This window comes from Cataglyphis hispanica, chromosome 13 (genome assembly GCF_021464435.1).
Source record: "Cataglyphis hispanica isolate Lineage 1 chromosome 13, ULB_Chis1_1.0, whole genome shotgun sequence".
NCBI lineage: Eukaryota > Metazoa > Arthropoda > Insecta > Hymenoptera > Formicidae > Cataglyphis > Cataglyphis hispanica.
In genome coordinates, this window is record NC_065966.1 from 4151053 (window position 1) to 4166322 (window position 15270).

Below are 15270 nucleotides of genomic sequence, written 5' to 3' on the forward strand. Positions count from 1 at the left end.
ATGCGCGGTGACATCAACCGTTAGCATAATTTATCATGTATAAATAAGGATGCGCGTTAATTGCGGTTATTGCTTTTTTTTTAAGATGCTACATGACATATTAATCCCCCGAGAAGCGATTTAAACTCTGGTGGTTGCGGAATTGCAATGTCAATTGCAATGTTGAAGCATTGTCGATATGGCCTGCAACAGCCGTTTGATTCACTCGTCTTGTGGCGATGTCGACGAGCAATTCTACGCGTCACGGTTATGTATTTTGAATTGTCTCGACAAGTGTATATGTATATATCATATCATAAGAGAAAATGGGAAACTAATAAATTATCTCGTTTAAATGTCAAGGCGTATTAATATCTTCTATATTCTAGTCACACATTTAATATCGCAGAAAAAGAATAACACTATCCTATATGAGTCTCTCAGAAATCAAACTGATCAGCTGCTTTTTGTAAATTTTTTAATTTTAGTACTAGAGCGCCTTAATTAACGTATTAAAATTAAACAATACAAACGGTTGAATTGATCAATTTAGCTTCCAAGAGGCTCATATATCGGCTAGATCAAAAAAAAATCATATTGCATATTTAAATTCACAAATTATAACATAAATAAATTAAATAAAAAATAATATTGCAAAAAATATATATGCTCGCAATATTATGCAAAAATAAAACTTTGGCATGGAGCATCCATGTGGAGATATTTTTAATTACGATAAAATGGGAAATGATTAATGGTTATACTGGCATTTCGAATCATCGTTAAAGGGATGTCATTAAAAGGTGCGTTAAAAATAATATCGAGTACACTCTACGCTTTAACAAGCGAACAAATCTATGTGCGAATTGTGAAATACTATCACAGTTTATCTCATTTTCATTGAATCGCGACATACAAAGCGTCAACACGTTTAAGAGTCAAACAATGATTAAAAAATAATCAACATCGATTTTAAAATTGATCCATTAATTCCTATCTCTGAAAAATGAATAAATTATTTCAAGTAGAAGTGTACTAGTATCGTGTACTAGCTTAGCCATCTGGACTAATGCAATTTTCCGCACTATCATCTTTTAATATATTACCTTCCTGATTAACTACCGTTAGAGGTATACACAAAAGAAATAAAAAAATTTCTTGCAAGTAAAGTAAATGCTTTTTGTTTTTTAAATAAATTGTATCGACTATATGAAAAATAGATCCGCTAAATAACGCTTTACATAAGAATGCTGCTGGATTTTTACATTAATTCTTTAATATATTAATTAAGGAAAACTCCAAGAGAAATTAAATATCGAATTTACTTCGCGATTCTTCAGGTCGAAAGAATTTCTGATTATGAGAGAAAAATTATTAATCTTTCTTTGTAAAAGTCTGTATATATTCTCAATCTCAAATATTGTTTCTTATTTTCCAGTCTCTTTCTTCTCTCTCGCTCGTTAAAAAATATATTTTTATTTTTAATAATCTAATACAGAGAGAGAGAGAGAGAGAGAGAGAAAGCGTAATTCAATTATCAATATTAATATGTAATTACCAATAATTAAAAAGTTAAAATAAGAAAAAAATGTACATAAAAAAGAACAGGTTTATCATCTGATCAAATTTTTCATTTAAATCAAATAATCAAAAAAGTCGTGCAATCGTTGAACATTTAGAGAATATTTGTAAAACTTGCATTAATTATGTACATCTGAATTCGGTGTATCTTTTTGATATATATTATAATCAACGAATCAATATTGTGTTACACTCACATGCAACATTTCTTATAAATATATTTGTCAAAATCAAGGTCTCTTTTAATTACTCGATGTAAATAGAGAATTTGTTCACAAACCTGTTCGATACAACGTGATATAATAAATCGGCGACAGGCCGTAATTGTATTTATTTACCTTTTCGATGGCTTCCAGCGCCGCTTCAGCACTCCCAGCATGAGTAAACCGATGAGGATGAGGCTCAAGCGCTAACGGATCTCCGACTTGCAGCTACGTATCAAGCACCAGTACCACAACCGATCACTACCGAATCACTATCACCGGATAATCTCGCGTCGATCTCCCGGGAGATCTCTATGTCGATCGCACACGAGTCACACCATGATCTCTCCCGGACGAAAAAGTTCTTTTTTTTGCGCGCTCTCTGGTTTATTACGTCGCCAAGTTTGATCGATTCCGCGACAATCGGCGTTTATCGGTTAAATAGATACTCGTTAAATAGGTCGTCGTTTAATCTCTTCGCGAAATCACTTTCGATCACAATACAAATCGCTCTCCGCGATTTTCAACTTTTTATCATCGTTATTGAGCGTCCTTATTTACCGGACACCTGAAAACAGAACAATAGCAATGACACCTAAAATTAATGCAGAATTGAAATGTACGAAATAATTAAAATATATTATTAATAGCAAGTCTTTTTCAAAAAAAGAAAACTGTGTTATAATTAATTATAATTTTCTAATTTTAACGCGTTAAATATTTTAAATAACTAAATTAAAAATTGTTCTAATATAGTTTTTTATAAAATCGGCTAACAAATTTATCAGAGAAAAAATTTACATATATATAATAAAATCTATATTGGGAGAGGAATTGTTTTATTTATTATACAGATGTTTTTTTAAGAAATTATTAAAAAAGACTTATGTGAAATGTTGCAAGCACATTCTTGAAAAATTTAAATATTTTAAGACTCATACAGAATGTATATGTGTGTGTCTCAATCAGTGCTTTAAAAAACTATAAAAATGTCCATTAATTAAATTCTTATAAAATTTATCATGCGTAAACTCAAAATATAAAATCGTCAAAATATAAAAAAAAAAAAATTTTTCAATTTAAAATGATATTACGTAGGACGTATATGTAAATAAGGAACAATATTGTTTCTCGCGCGCAGAAAATAAATTCCGATACTTTATGTATTATTCCGTTGGCGGAAGTTTGCTAACAAGTAACAACAATTCCGCATACAACCGTTAAATATACAGTTTACATTAAACTTTACACAAACGACAATCCATTTCTTTTTTTCTCATCGCGCTGCAGCGCCGTGTTGCGTCATTTTATGCGACACGACTGTAAATTCATGTACGTAATGCAACACGATCGCGAAGATTCTATTTACCATTCACAAAAGATCGCATAAATAATAAAGCACGCCGCTCGACAAATGTTTATCCTGCTTCCGGGGTCGCGGAATAATTTATCGCCCTTCGAGAGAGCGTCACGTCATCATCGTCGTCGGGAGGCACAGACTTGGTCGATATCTCGAACGCTTGCTCAAAATCGCACGTACAAAGCGCTTTTATCAAAAGTCATTTTAAATCGTTGCTTTAATTAAACGCCGATAAATAAAATCAAAAATTCTCGCGTTTCATGAGGAATTCGTTGATTAAAGAACGAATAATAAATCACGTCCCTCTAATTAAGACGATAATTAATCGACAGGGGCGTTTTAAGGGAACGTGCGCCTTTTGTTGGCTACCGAGGAAAATTGGTCTCGCTTTTATGATAAAAAACTGCATCGTGCTTTTTTCTGAACGGAGAATAACAGCGATGTTCTTATTTTAAGTTGTTAGCTCTATTAGTTCATTTACCTTATGTAAATTGTAAAAAAATGCTATTATCTTATTATGCAGAAAATTCCATGCATACAATAAGTAAATATTTTAATAAATGCTAAAAGAAACTGTATTTAATGAAGTGCCTTAATTGCATGCTACATTCTTCAAAAGAATTTAATTAAATTTTAATTAAGTAGCTTCTTAATTACCTCGAAATTTTTTATCGTTAGATCGTCGAAAGATTATCTCTCAAATAAAATTTTAAAAAAGAATGACATTTAACAAAATTATATGATATTAAATTTCTGCAGAATGTAGACAAATATATCTGCATTCACTCAAATTTTACGATGTCAAACATTACGATGTCCATTGTCAAATATATTAACATTCGATCGATCAATATCGGTTATAGATAGAAAATGAAATTTTAATTCTCCCGACGAAAATTAAACGAACGTAATCGTGTGTTTTGCAAATACGAAAGCAATGTAATCATTGATTTCCGATTCTCGGGAATGGCGGGATAGGAAATGATGTTTAGGCTTGTATTAGAATGGCCTTAATCTGCTTTCTGAGATTATTGGTTGCAAAGCAATCACGATCAATGCGGCTGAACATCCAATTGCCGTAAAATTGCATAATCCATGCTCAAAGGTTATTTTCGACCTAACCGTGGCCGCGTATAACGTATAAATGAATAAATCGGTCAATATTTTAATAGTTGTGTGCGTGCACATGTAAATTATAAACATGTAAATTATATTGACAATGAATATTACAGCGTACCTTCATGATGCACGAACACGAATGACATGATTATAATCATTTTGCCGAGAGATGAGAAATTAAAAGAGAATCACGGTAACATTAATAGCTATCGCTGAATATTGTTATAATTTTAACCGCCTTTGTAGCAAAATACACTTATACGCGGACAATGTATCTCAATTATTCGTATTTAATTGTAGAAACAGATTAAATATGAAATTATTTAAAAATTGATATCAACATCTTTATAAAGAACATATTTTGTTAATAATAAAAATAATTAAAATATATTTTATATAAATATTTTACAAATTTCTAATAGAAGCAATATGCAAATCATGTTTATTTTTAGCTCGGTAAATTAATTCATCAATAATTATTAGACAACGATCAAATCAGAGTTAATTTTTCTTTAATGATTTCATGAATTTATAAAAAGATATTTTTAGAATAAGCTTTCTATGTTTTTTAACCGAAAGAAAAATCTGAAATATTCATTCATTATTTAAAAGCAATATTTTATTTGGAAAATCTATTTTAAACAATTTATTAATATTAAAACTCACTAAATATATGTATAATTTTACATAATTAATAATTCATTAAAATATATTTTTAAACAATTGCATATTGTATGTAAAAATTAGATACTATATCATTATCATATAATATTAGACTGCTAACGTATTCAAATAAATCAATATTCAAAATGGCTACCAATTAACTATGCAAATATTCACGAATATTGCAACGCACCTGCTTATATCGAAAAAGATGTCTTCGTAATTATAGTGTTTCACTTGCTCCTCTTATGCACTTTATCATTTCGAACAATGTATCGCTTGAATATTCGCGTTATATACTTCGAAGCATGTACGATGCGTGCATATTAAACGGTAGCTCCGCTTGTTCGTTAACACGTATTAACTGCGCGATTGCATCTATGTTCAAGTAGCACGAGCTTCATCTCGAATATAATCGTAGAAATGCTGCGAAGCAACAGCACAATTTGACGCTTGATTTATGTCGGAATAATTAATATCGCATGTTAATCAGCGAAAATTATATTTCGTAGTAATCTCTTTCATATTCCAGCACATATCAATCGACAATAATAAAGCTCGCGCTTTGCGCTCGTTAATAAGTGCGAAAAATAACGATGCCATGATGAAATTTCTAATGATAACTAATCGGTCGTCCGCAATTGAAAAAAATCGAATTGTCAATTCAAAATCGCGCTCCCATCTCGGAGAACGACGGCTCCCAGGATCACGGGACGATCAATAATCGCGTGCGGAAAGTTCGAAACTAGAACATCGACGTTCGCCTTCCTCACATTCGGAAGAAGATATCCGCGGATATTCGCGCGCTCCGAATCGCTTGAAATCCGACGCGATTCGCCCTTTTCGCTCCCGTCTCGTCAATGACGTCAAGTCAGGTGATTTTCGAAATCGCTTGGAAAAATTAGAGCGCGCAACGGACATGGCGGACGAAGAGAATATCGATCGGATTACTCACCTCATTTCGCCGGTTCCGATTCCAAGGACAGCTTCCGGTTTCACGAACCTCACGGGATGCGCGACGCAATCGACGATCCTGATGCTGGCGGCTTCCTACGCATCTCGTTACCTCCGTTGCGGGCACGGGACGGACGTGTCCCGCCGCGCGACGAGACCCGGTTCTCGAAATTCGACCCGGTGACCGCGATTCCGCGCGATGTACGGACGAACGGACAACGGAAAACGGAGGAACGGTGCGACGCCAATACGATATGTTGTTATATCGAATGGAGAACGCATCGGCGGAGAGATGTGTTGAAACTCGCGCTCGCGCGCACGCACAGAACGACGCGACGTACGTACCAGTTGCGCGCCGAACTCGGACTGACTGAGCTGCTCCGTAGCGAGAGACAGAGACATGCGTATCCCGCTATCCCCTCTCTTCGTCGCGCGCACCGCGAGCTCTTCCCCGCTACCGGCCGGCTAAGTTGCCCCCACTGCGCGTCCTAGGCAGCTGCGCCTTCGCGAACCGAGCAAATTCCGAGAAATACTTCGGTAAGTGATACCCGGTTACGCATTTTTGTTGATGTTTTGAAGCCGTATTGTCTTGCCCGATATTTGTTTTGGCTAACGCGTGCCTCGAGTTCAATGATGTGGAAGTTTACGAGCAATTAGATTAACATTGAGTGAAGGCAAAAAGTACGTAAACTATATACTTGTAATAAACTACTAAATTTTTAGATTTTTGCATGTAGAAAATATAATTGCTAAATACGAACACTTGTGTTATAAAACACTTTGAAACATTGTCGATGCTTTCTTATGCATATATTTTCGCCAAAAATATAACAGAAAAGTAAATCTTTCTCTCTCTCTCTCTCTCTCTCTCTCTCTCTCTCTCTTTCCTTTATCTTTTTCTTCTTGAATATTACCAAAAAACTGCAAGTTAATTCTCATAAATTAGTAAGCGTATATACAACTCAAGTTTGAAATCGATTATAGCATTGCACGCGATATTTAAGGATTCACTGGATTCTGCGTTTCTATTTTTATATTATCGTAGGTATGCGGGTAATAATATAATTATTACTCATGTTTTTTTACAAATATCGAAATACGCGACATATATTATGAATTATTAAAAATGGATTAGCATTCGTGATATCTAAAATCACTAGGCATTTTCGATCGACCGCATTATGTCAATTTTCGAACAACACCGAACAGCTAATTGTAAGTTGCCTGCACTGCTCGTCCTAGGCAGTTGCACTTTCGCGAGGCAAACGAATTTCGAGAAATACTTCGGCAAGTGAATCCAGTGATGCTCGGTTACGCATTTTTGTTTTATTGCAAGTTATTAACTTGCAACATTTGTTTTGATTACCGCGTAGTTCTCGAGTTCAATGGTATGGAAGTTTACGAACTATTAGATAATGACACGCAATGGAAAGAAGTATGTACTTATTAACTAGTAAATATTTTTAGACTTTCGCGTGTACAATACAATTGCTTAGATATGAATATTCGTGTTATAAAGTACTTTAAAAGCTTATCGATATATATTTTCACAGATGTAACAGAAAATCTTTCTGTCTTTCCCTTTTTCTTTTTTTTTTTCTTTTTCATTATTATCCTATTACTGAAAATCCATCGCGCAAATTAATTCTCATAAATTAGTAATTATGTCGATATTGCATCGTAATTCAGAATTCCGACAAAGTTAAGATCATTTATAAGATGCTCGATATACACGAAAGACACACACACACATACAGACACAAGATTCAAAAATAAAATAACTCATTTAAGATATTAAAATATATTATTAATATAAAAAAATTATAATTTTTTTTTAATATTATTATCTAACGGACAGTCATGAAATACGAATATATCTAGATACGAAGAGTCCGAGCAATAATGCCTAGTAATATATATAAAAATACTAATTACTAAAACATAAATAAACCCTAGTATACAAGTATAGAGAGCTCTAATGCATCATTTATGCATTTATAGGAAATTCTGTGTTAATCTACCTGATGCATGACGATGCAAAACACGATCCTGAACATGGACATGGATTCAGGTTGAAACATCGACACCGAACGCTTCCGAGATGCAACGGCACATTTTTTTGGAAGTCGCAAGGTAAGATGCTTCAGCTACGTTATCTTATCGCAAATGGTTTTTGATGCATTTAAATATCGCGGTTTTAAAATGTTGCAAAGATAGTTACTTCACCAGTTATGTGACTCTTAAAAAAGTTGTACATTAAATTTGCATAAAATATATATAAATGAAAATAATTATTTGCTTAAAAGATTATTATTTTAAGGAATTTTAAGGAATTTATTTTATTGCAAAAGATTTTTATTGATGCATTAAAAAATATATATTATATATATATATATATATATATATATATATATATATATATATATATATAATAAATTTTATTATTTAAAGAATGCTTAAGAAAGTTTATTTTATTGCAAAATATTTTTACAATTATTGTATTTAAATGTCGCGGTTTTAAAGCAGATATAATGACTTTATTGATAGAAAAGATTATAGCTCTTTAAAAAAGTTATACATTTAAATAGCAAAAAAATATAAATTTCTAACACAAATAATCAATCGGCAACTTGACGGAAATAATTACTTCCTTGAGGAATTATTATTTTAAGCAATCATTATTTTAAACATTATCATATTGTTATGAAATTTTATCAATAAATAGAATTAGGCGCGTCGTTATGCGATAACGGTATAAAATGCATACAGGTCTTTCTGTTTGTTTATGATATATTTATATAATTATATTTGGTAGTGTATGGAAATTTCATAAAAGTATGCAACGATTTTCTCTCATGCTATAATATAATTGAATAACATCGCGAAAAACGACTTGCGATAAGATAAGATAACTAATGTATGTCATGTTTGTATTAATCAGAATTATCTGGTCAAAGCTCCTTCACGAAACCGCATAAAAGATATGCCACTGAATTGATCACTGAATTAATCTTAGAAAAGATAGTAGAGTACAATGCCCAATGATAAATATTTCTCTTTTGAATCACAAAGTGTGATTTATACAGTTAATACGATCATATTATTATTAATTATGGATAAATTATATAGCGGAACCTTGTATGCACATGCAATTACGATATGTTGAACCGGCTATAAAAAGATTTCCTTGAAATATCTACGAGATTGACGTGGTTCAATGAGAGTGCGCGTAATTGCGAGTTGCCGCTTCTTTGAGGATGATTCTGTGCGTGCAATTTGTCGGATAGCAACTTATTATATATACTTATAGCAAGCATTTATCATGGAGAGCAAAATTAATTTAGATGCGCACCGCGTTGCATTGGCGGCGTTTGTGCCGGACATTTAACATCTGTCTACGCCATGCATATGCACATGCTTACATACGTGCCTATGCAAATCCATGTGTTTTACCTCTTCACAGCATTCATTCGAAACAGAGCAGTGAAACCGTGCGCAAATGCTGGGCTAAAGTAAATATATATTTAATGTATACAGTACAATTTAACTACTGCAATAACCAGGTAGAAATGTGTAGGGAAGCGTGCCCCGCATTTAATCTTGAATATCTATTCGTGTGCAAATTTTTATAAATGGATTATTAATCATAAAATATAATGGATTATTATCATAAAAGATAAGCTATAATATTAGAGTAATAATCATATATTATATAACAAAAAATTCTATTTTTTTCCTTTTTTTATTAAAAGCATATTTAGAATAATTGCAATGAAAAACGTTTAATTAAAAATAAATGTTTCAAAGTTTTGCTTCGATATGATAACTAGTCCAATTTCGACGACAGTGAGAGAATGCAGTCGTTTCTTAATGCAAATATGTATGCATGAAGGTACGTGACAAGTTTTCCGAGATATTTCGCCGCGAATGAGAGCGTATTTTTAAATTCAAATGAGATTTAGTTTATGTGTGTCTAAATTTGTATCCGGAAATGTAATCGACGTCGGGACGGTTAATCGTTTGTGCCAATTGTTTCAATATCGTTCCGGATTCGCATTCTCGGGACACGGCCAAATTCCCAAGCGGCCGCGCACAGCTGAGCGGGTTCTCGGCGCGGATGCAATCGATTTTTCTCTCGTTCGCTGCGCCGGTAAGATGCAGCTCCGCCTGCGGATGCATCTCTTTGCCAACGTCTTTTCCTCTTTCACTTCTTCTCCGCTCCTTCCGTTCCGCATCCTCCGTCAAACGAAAGAGTTAAAATTCTCTTTCGAGAATGTTGCCAAGAAGAAATATTGCCTTTTTGAGTACTATCTCTGACATAAAAGATATTTTGAAGAGAAAAGAATATTAAAAATAAAAAAAAAACTTGTATTATTTATTATTTTACTTTTGCTCATTGATCAGATGAGTTTTGTGACCTGAAAGGTTACCTAAAAAAGGAAATTTTTATTGAAAATATTGGAAAAGTTTAGCCCTTAAATCTATATTAGTTTTAATTTGGAATTTATAAATTTTTGTGGGATTTTAATACGAAATTTAATATAATAAACTTAAGACGGATATATACAATTTTCTACAGAAAGGAGTTTAATAATTAAAATAATTTTGTGAGAACTTTTATATATATATATATATATATATATATATATATATATATATATATATAATGTGAGATAAAAGATAAATTTTCGTGTAAATTTAGCAAGACATGAATTTTATCGTAAGGAATTTAATTGATTACTGTATTATTTTTAATATTATGCATACATTGTGGAACAAATTTTTTATCGTGAACACGCATTACGAAAAATCACGGGAAAAGAGAGAAGATCATTTCTCATCGGGGCAAGATCAAAGAATTCGGGGTCAAGTTTAATCGTCATGAATGATGAACCGAATGAAAGAAGCTGCAGGTGAACGTCGCCGACAATGTTAACGTTGTAGTAGGACTGGTTTCTCGAGATTTCACGGTTCTTCGAACAGGTAATCCCCGCAGGACATGTGCGAGTGGTAAGGGTGGAAAAAATCGAAGGTATCGAGTGCTCGGTTGTGAACCCGTCATTGAAACTGATCGCTCAACGCGGGTGGTATATCACTAATTGCGTTTTATTCATGAGCGAGCATCTACTTATTCTGAACGATCACGCCGCGCGTTATCGTTTCTCACAGCCCATCTGTGGCCTCGAAATAATATCGCAAAATCATAATTATTAATCGTTCCGCGCGCGTTTCTTAGCTTTCAAATATACAATGTGTATAATATCGAAGTTCAATAATTTTTCGAGAAAACTAATAATATTTGGAAAAGAAAATAATCACCTGATTTAAACGTGTGTATTCTTTTGACTTGAAAAATTTAATATATATTTTTAGATAAAAAACACAAGATATCTTGATATGTATAAAATTACAATTATAGATTTTGATTTTCTGTGTACACATACACGTGATACGTTTTATTTATTTTCAAGTAAAATTTAATACAAAAAATTTATTTTTTCCTTTTTCTTATTTTTTTTAATTTTTTTAAATAAAATTGTTATTTTTTTCTGAACTGTTATTAATACTGTTATATAATGTCACTTTGGTATTCTATATATTAAAGAATAACTAATCTTATCTGTAAGACGATGTTCATACTCGATCGCTTTATTATTGAAAGAGACTTTCAAAGAGCAAAACTTTCAAGTGAGCAGCTATTGAAAGTTTCATGCCCTATTTGTGCTCATCAGAGACTTCTACGAGAGTTGCTCTCAGATAATAAAACTTTTAAGTTAAACACAGCGGGATCTCTTACGTAGATCACAAATAGATTCAATCCAAATTAAAATAAATTTTTATCTTCTGAGATTGTCGTTTCTAATAAATTTTTTTTTCACTGATATGAGAATCCAATTAGAAAGAAGTTGATATTTTTGAAAACTTTTACATAGAGAAAAATTCTTTTTCTCTATCTTCTTAATAAACAGTCATTTTATTTGACATAAAATTAAAAATTTTATTTATATCTAAATATTTTGACGCGCGTTTGAAAAAAAATTGCTATTTCAGTATTATATTTTTATACTAAAATGTTATAATAAATTTAAAATTAGATCATATTGAATGAATCTTAATTCAACTTATATGTCTCAATCAATCATATTTGCATAGTTTAATGTCGCGGGAAAAGGGTCAATCGGTGGCATTGCAGACCGCGACAGGAAACCGTAAATTGATATTCAGCTCATGCACTTGCATTCATCTTGTCACATTCTTTATATTCAACTCCGAGAGAGAAAGAGATAGAGAGAGAAAAAGAAAACATTCTGGTCTTTCATTCACTATCTCCCTGGACCCGTACCATCTGGTCTTCCACCTGCGCTCAGCCAACTGTTTCTTTGCCATTGCAACCAGAGCAGGTCCGGTTTTTTCATTCTGGGCGTCTTTCAGTGTCTTGTTTCTTGACGACGAGATATAGCGAGCGCGATAATATCGATGCGTTTAAAGTCCCGCGAATTGTCTTTTTCGTTCCGCGCATACGGACCAAAATTTCGCATTTCAAATAATCGAAGACCCAAGTGTGTGAGTCGAGCAAATTTTTTCTCATTGAAATTTTCACAAGAACAGATATACAAAATAGTTGCAGATTTGCATAAATGTTTCACATGATGAAATTATCTTGTGAATAATTTTTTTAAACCCAAATTGTCGAAACTTTTATGCGTGCGTTAAAACAGAAAATCGTGACATAATAATTGTGAACTTTTCGTTCATTTATAAAATATATGAATTACAATTTGATTTTTTTTTTTTTTTTGCAAATTATATAACATTTAATCTGAAACATACGGTAACACTTAATGTATACATACTTACTGATGAAATAATAATTAATCATTAGCTATGTATGTATTGCTCTCTTTTTTGCGTGAACATAAGTATCACGTTGATACAATCTTATACGAGTTAAATGAGGGTCATAATAATCCAAGCCTTTGTCGGAGATGACGTCCAATACCGCAATATTACAGCGATTCTTATCTTGTCAAGCTTAAAAAAAATTTCCTTTGATCTTTCTTCCTTTTGATTTTTAAAACAAAAGAATATAAGACAAAAAATTAAGAAGATTTCTGCTTACAGCTCTCTCTTATAATGACTTTTTTATAAAGACTTTATTATAAAAACTAATTTCTATATATTTTATTAATAAATTATAATTCTTAAAGAGATATTATATTTTAATTAAACGCGCCCATAAAAAAGAATTGCACATATGCAAAAATTATAGTATCTCAATCTCTTGTTTTTATATTTTAAGACAAAAAAATAAATACATTTTTTGTCTTTTTTTCTATTGTCTTTGCTTTCTAACTTTTATATTTGTTAATCAACATCATTAAGATCGCTATTCGGTACACGGCTACTATTAACTGTAGGTTTTGTAAATGTCACGTATTTTAACATATCAAAAAACATACGCAACGACATTTATGGAGTCTACATCTATCGGTGATTGTGTAGCTTTAACAATAAATTTTACATTAATATTAATTGCAAAAAAGTAAGTGGTTCCGGCCGGGATCGAACTGGCGACCTTCTGCGTGTAAAGCAGACGTGATAACCGCTACACCACGGAACCTTGATGACTTAGGTTCATCATAGTGACGGTGAATACTAGCACACATCTATATATAGTTTTTATTTTCAAATTATTGCATTACTTAATACTAAAAACTTTATAAAAATATTATTATATATGAGTTTGTAATCATTTTTGTATATACGAGTTATAAAATCATTTCAGACATTTATTTACATATTATTTGTACTTGCTGTCGATAAATTATATAACTTTGCTTCATGTTATACAGAGGGCAACTGTAATCCACACATGTATATATAAAAAATAAACGAGATTTATTTTTCAAATTTTATACATATGTGTATTAGATTTTTATGTTTCTTCTAGTTTATGTATTTTTGAGAATTCAGATATTTTGATACTAAGTAATATATTTTTAATATATTTCTCTTTTTATTTTACTCTCTTATTTTATATTTAAATATAATTTTTTATATCATATTTATTATTTTTTATATTATTTGAGATATAATAATATAAATTAGATATTACAATTTAAATTATAAAATTTTTTATATTTATTCGATCATTATTAGAGAATAAATGTCAATGGTTTCTTGTTTGATTGTATTAATAGTAATCGATTGTCCGAAATTGCTATAAATCGGTATTCGCTGTAGGCTCGTTAAATCATCTTCTGACGCAATATTATATGCAACACATTGCGTTTATAATTTCGAATGCATTCTGTCACTCTCTGCATGCACGATTTACAACCATCCAAATTGACCAACGTTAAAATTGCATATTGGCAAAATTAATTGATCGAAACATTTGCGTATTCATGAGATGCTTTAATTTTATTCGATTCAACAAATCATCTTTACATATATGGAAGAATACATTCAAAAATTTATTTTAATTATCAAAAAACAGTACTATATTTTCCTAAAATATAATATGTTAACTATACAAATCGTTATTTTTAGTAGAATATTATCACAAAATATCAACATATAATAATAATAATGTAATAATAAATTTTATGAGTTATAATATTAATGTTTTATTATATAACATTTTGTTACAACATTGTTATTAAAAACCAATTTCAATTTCTAACGTTTATATTATAAAATACTTTCTTTTATATTTTATACAAAAATATTATAAAATATCAAAAATTATAATTTATTTTTATGAAATGGGTTGTGTTATTAGCCGGATTATTATAGTTTATGTCTCTACGACAAGCATAATCATATGGATATTATACCCCAATCATAATTATATCTAATATTATTTATTATTAAGACATGAATGCTGGATATCTATAATAATTTATTTAAATTGCCGTTTTTATCCAAATTATCTAAATTAATAAATATTAATATATTACGATTTTGAATGAAATTAGATTAATACTATAACTGTGAACATTGAATCAGTGACTGGTATTAGTAATCCCGACTTTATCGATAATACAAAAATTTATCGGAGATATTTTGTATGATACATTGTAGATATATTTAAACAAATAATAATATAATTATTACATATAAAATCTATATTTAAAATCTGTATTTTTTTATAATTAAGTGCTTTGAAATTTGATTGTCATTTATAATATTTGATAAGCTACCTCTATGTCAAGATCCTCGGTAGTATAGTGGTCAGTATCCCCGCCTGTCACGCGGGAGACCGGGGTTCGATTCCCCGCCGGGGAGGATCTTTTTTTGTTAATATATTCTTCCAAATCATAATTATGTATTAAATATTTTGGCTTTTATCTACACATAATCCTACAAAATTCTTTACGTTTAATAAAAATTTCGAAGCATTCTTAC

The 15270-nt window shown here is 31.2% G+C and overlaps 1 protein-coding gene and 2 non-coding genes across 7 annotated transcripts in view; 1 reads left to right on the plus strand and 2 right to left on the minus strand.

Annotated features, from left to right (window-relative positions):
* Window positions 1–6211, minus strand: part of LOC126853826 (uncharacterized) — a 194661-nt gene extending 188450 nt beyond the window's left edge. For all 5 annotated transcript variants that reach the window (XM_050599872.1, XM_050599871.1, XM_050599870.1 and 2 more), the window contains exons 1-2: window positions 5861–6211; window positions 1899–2331 (exon numbers count right to left, since the gene is read on the minus strand). In XM_050599872.1, coding sequence (XP_050455829.1) covers window positions 1899–1939 — 41 coding nt within the window. In that variant the 5' untranslated portion in view covers window positions 1940–2331; window positions 5861–6211. The remainder of the gene's footprint in view (window positions 1–1898; window positions 2332–5860) is intronic.
* A 7196-nt stretch (window positions 6212–13407) lies between these two features.
* On the minus strand, window positions 13408–13480 carry Trnav-uac (transfer RNA valine (anticodon UAC)). Its single transcript has one exon. It is a non-coding gene; the product is annotated as a tRNA-Val (tRNA).
* A 1598-nt stretch (window positions 13481–15078) lies between these two features.
* Window positions 15079–15150, plus strand: Trnad-guc (transfer RNA aspartic acid (anticodon GUC)). Its single transcript has one exon. It is a non-coding gene; the product is annotated as a tRNA-Asp (tRNA).
* Window positions 15151–15270: the final 120 nt, after the last annotated feature.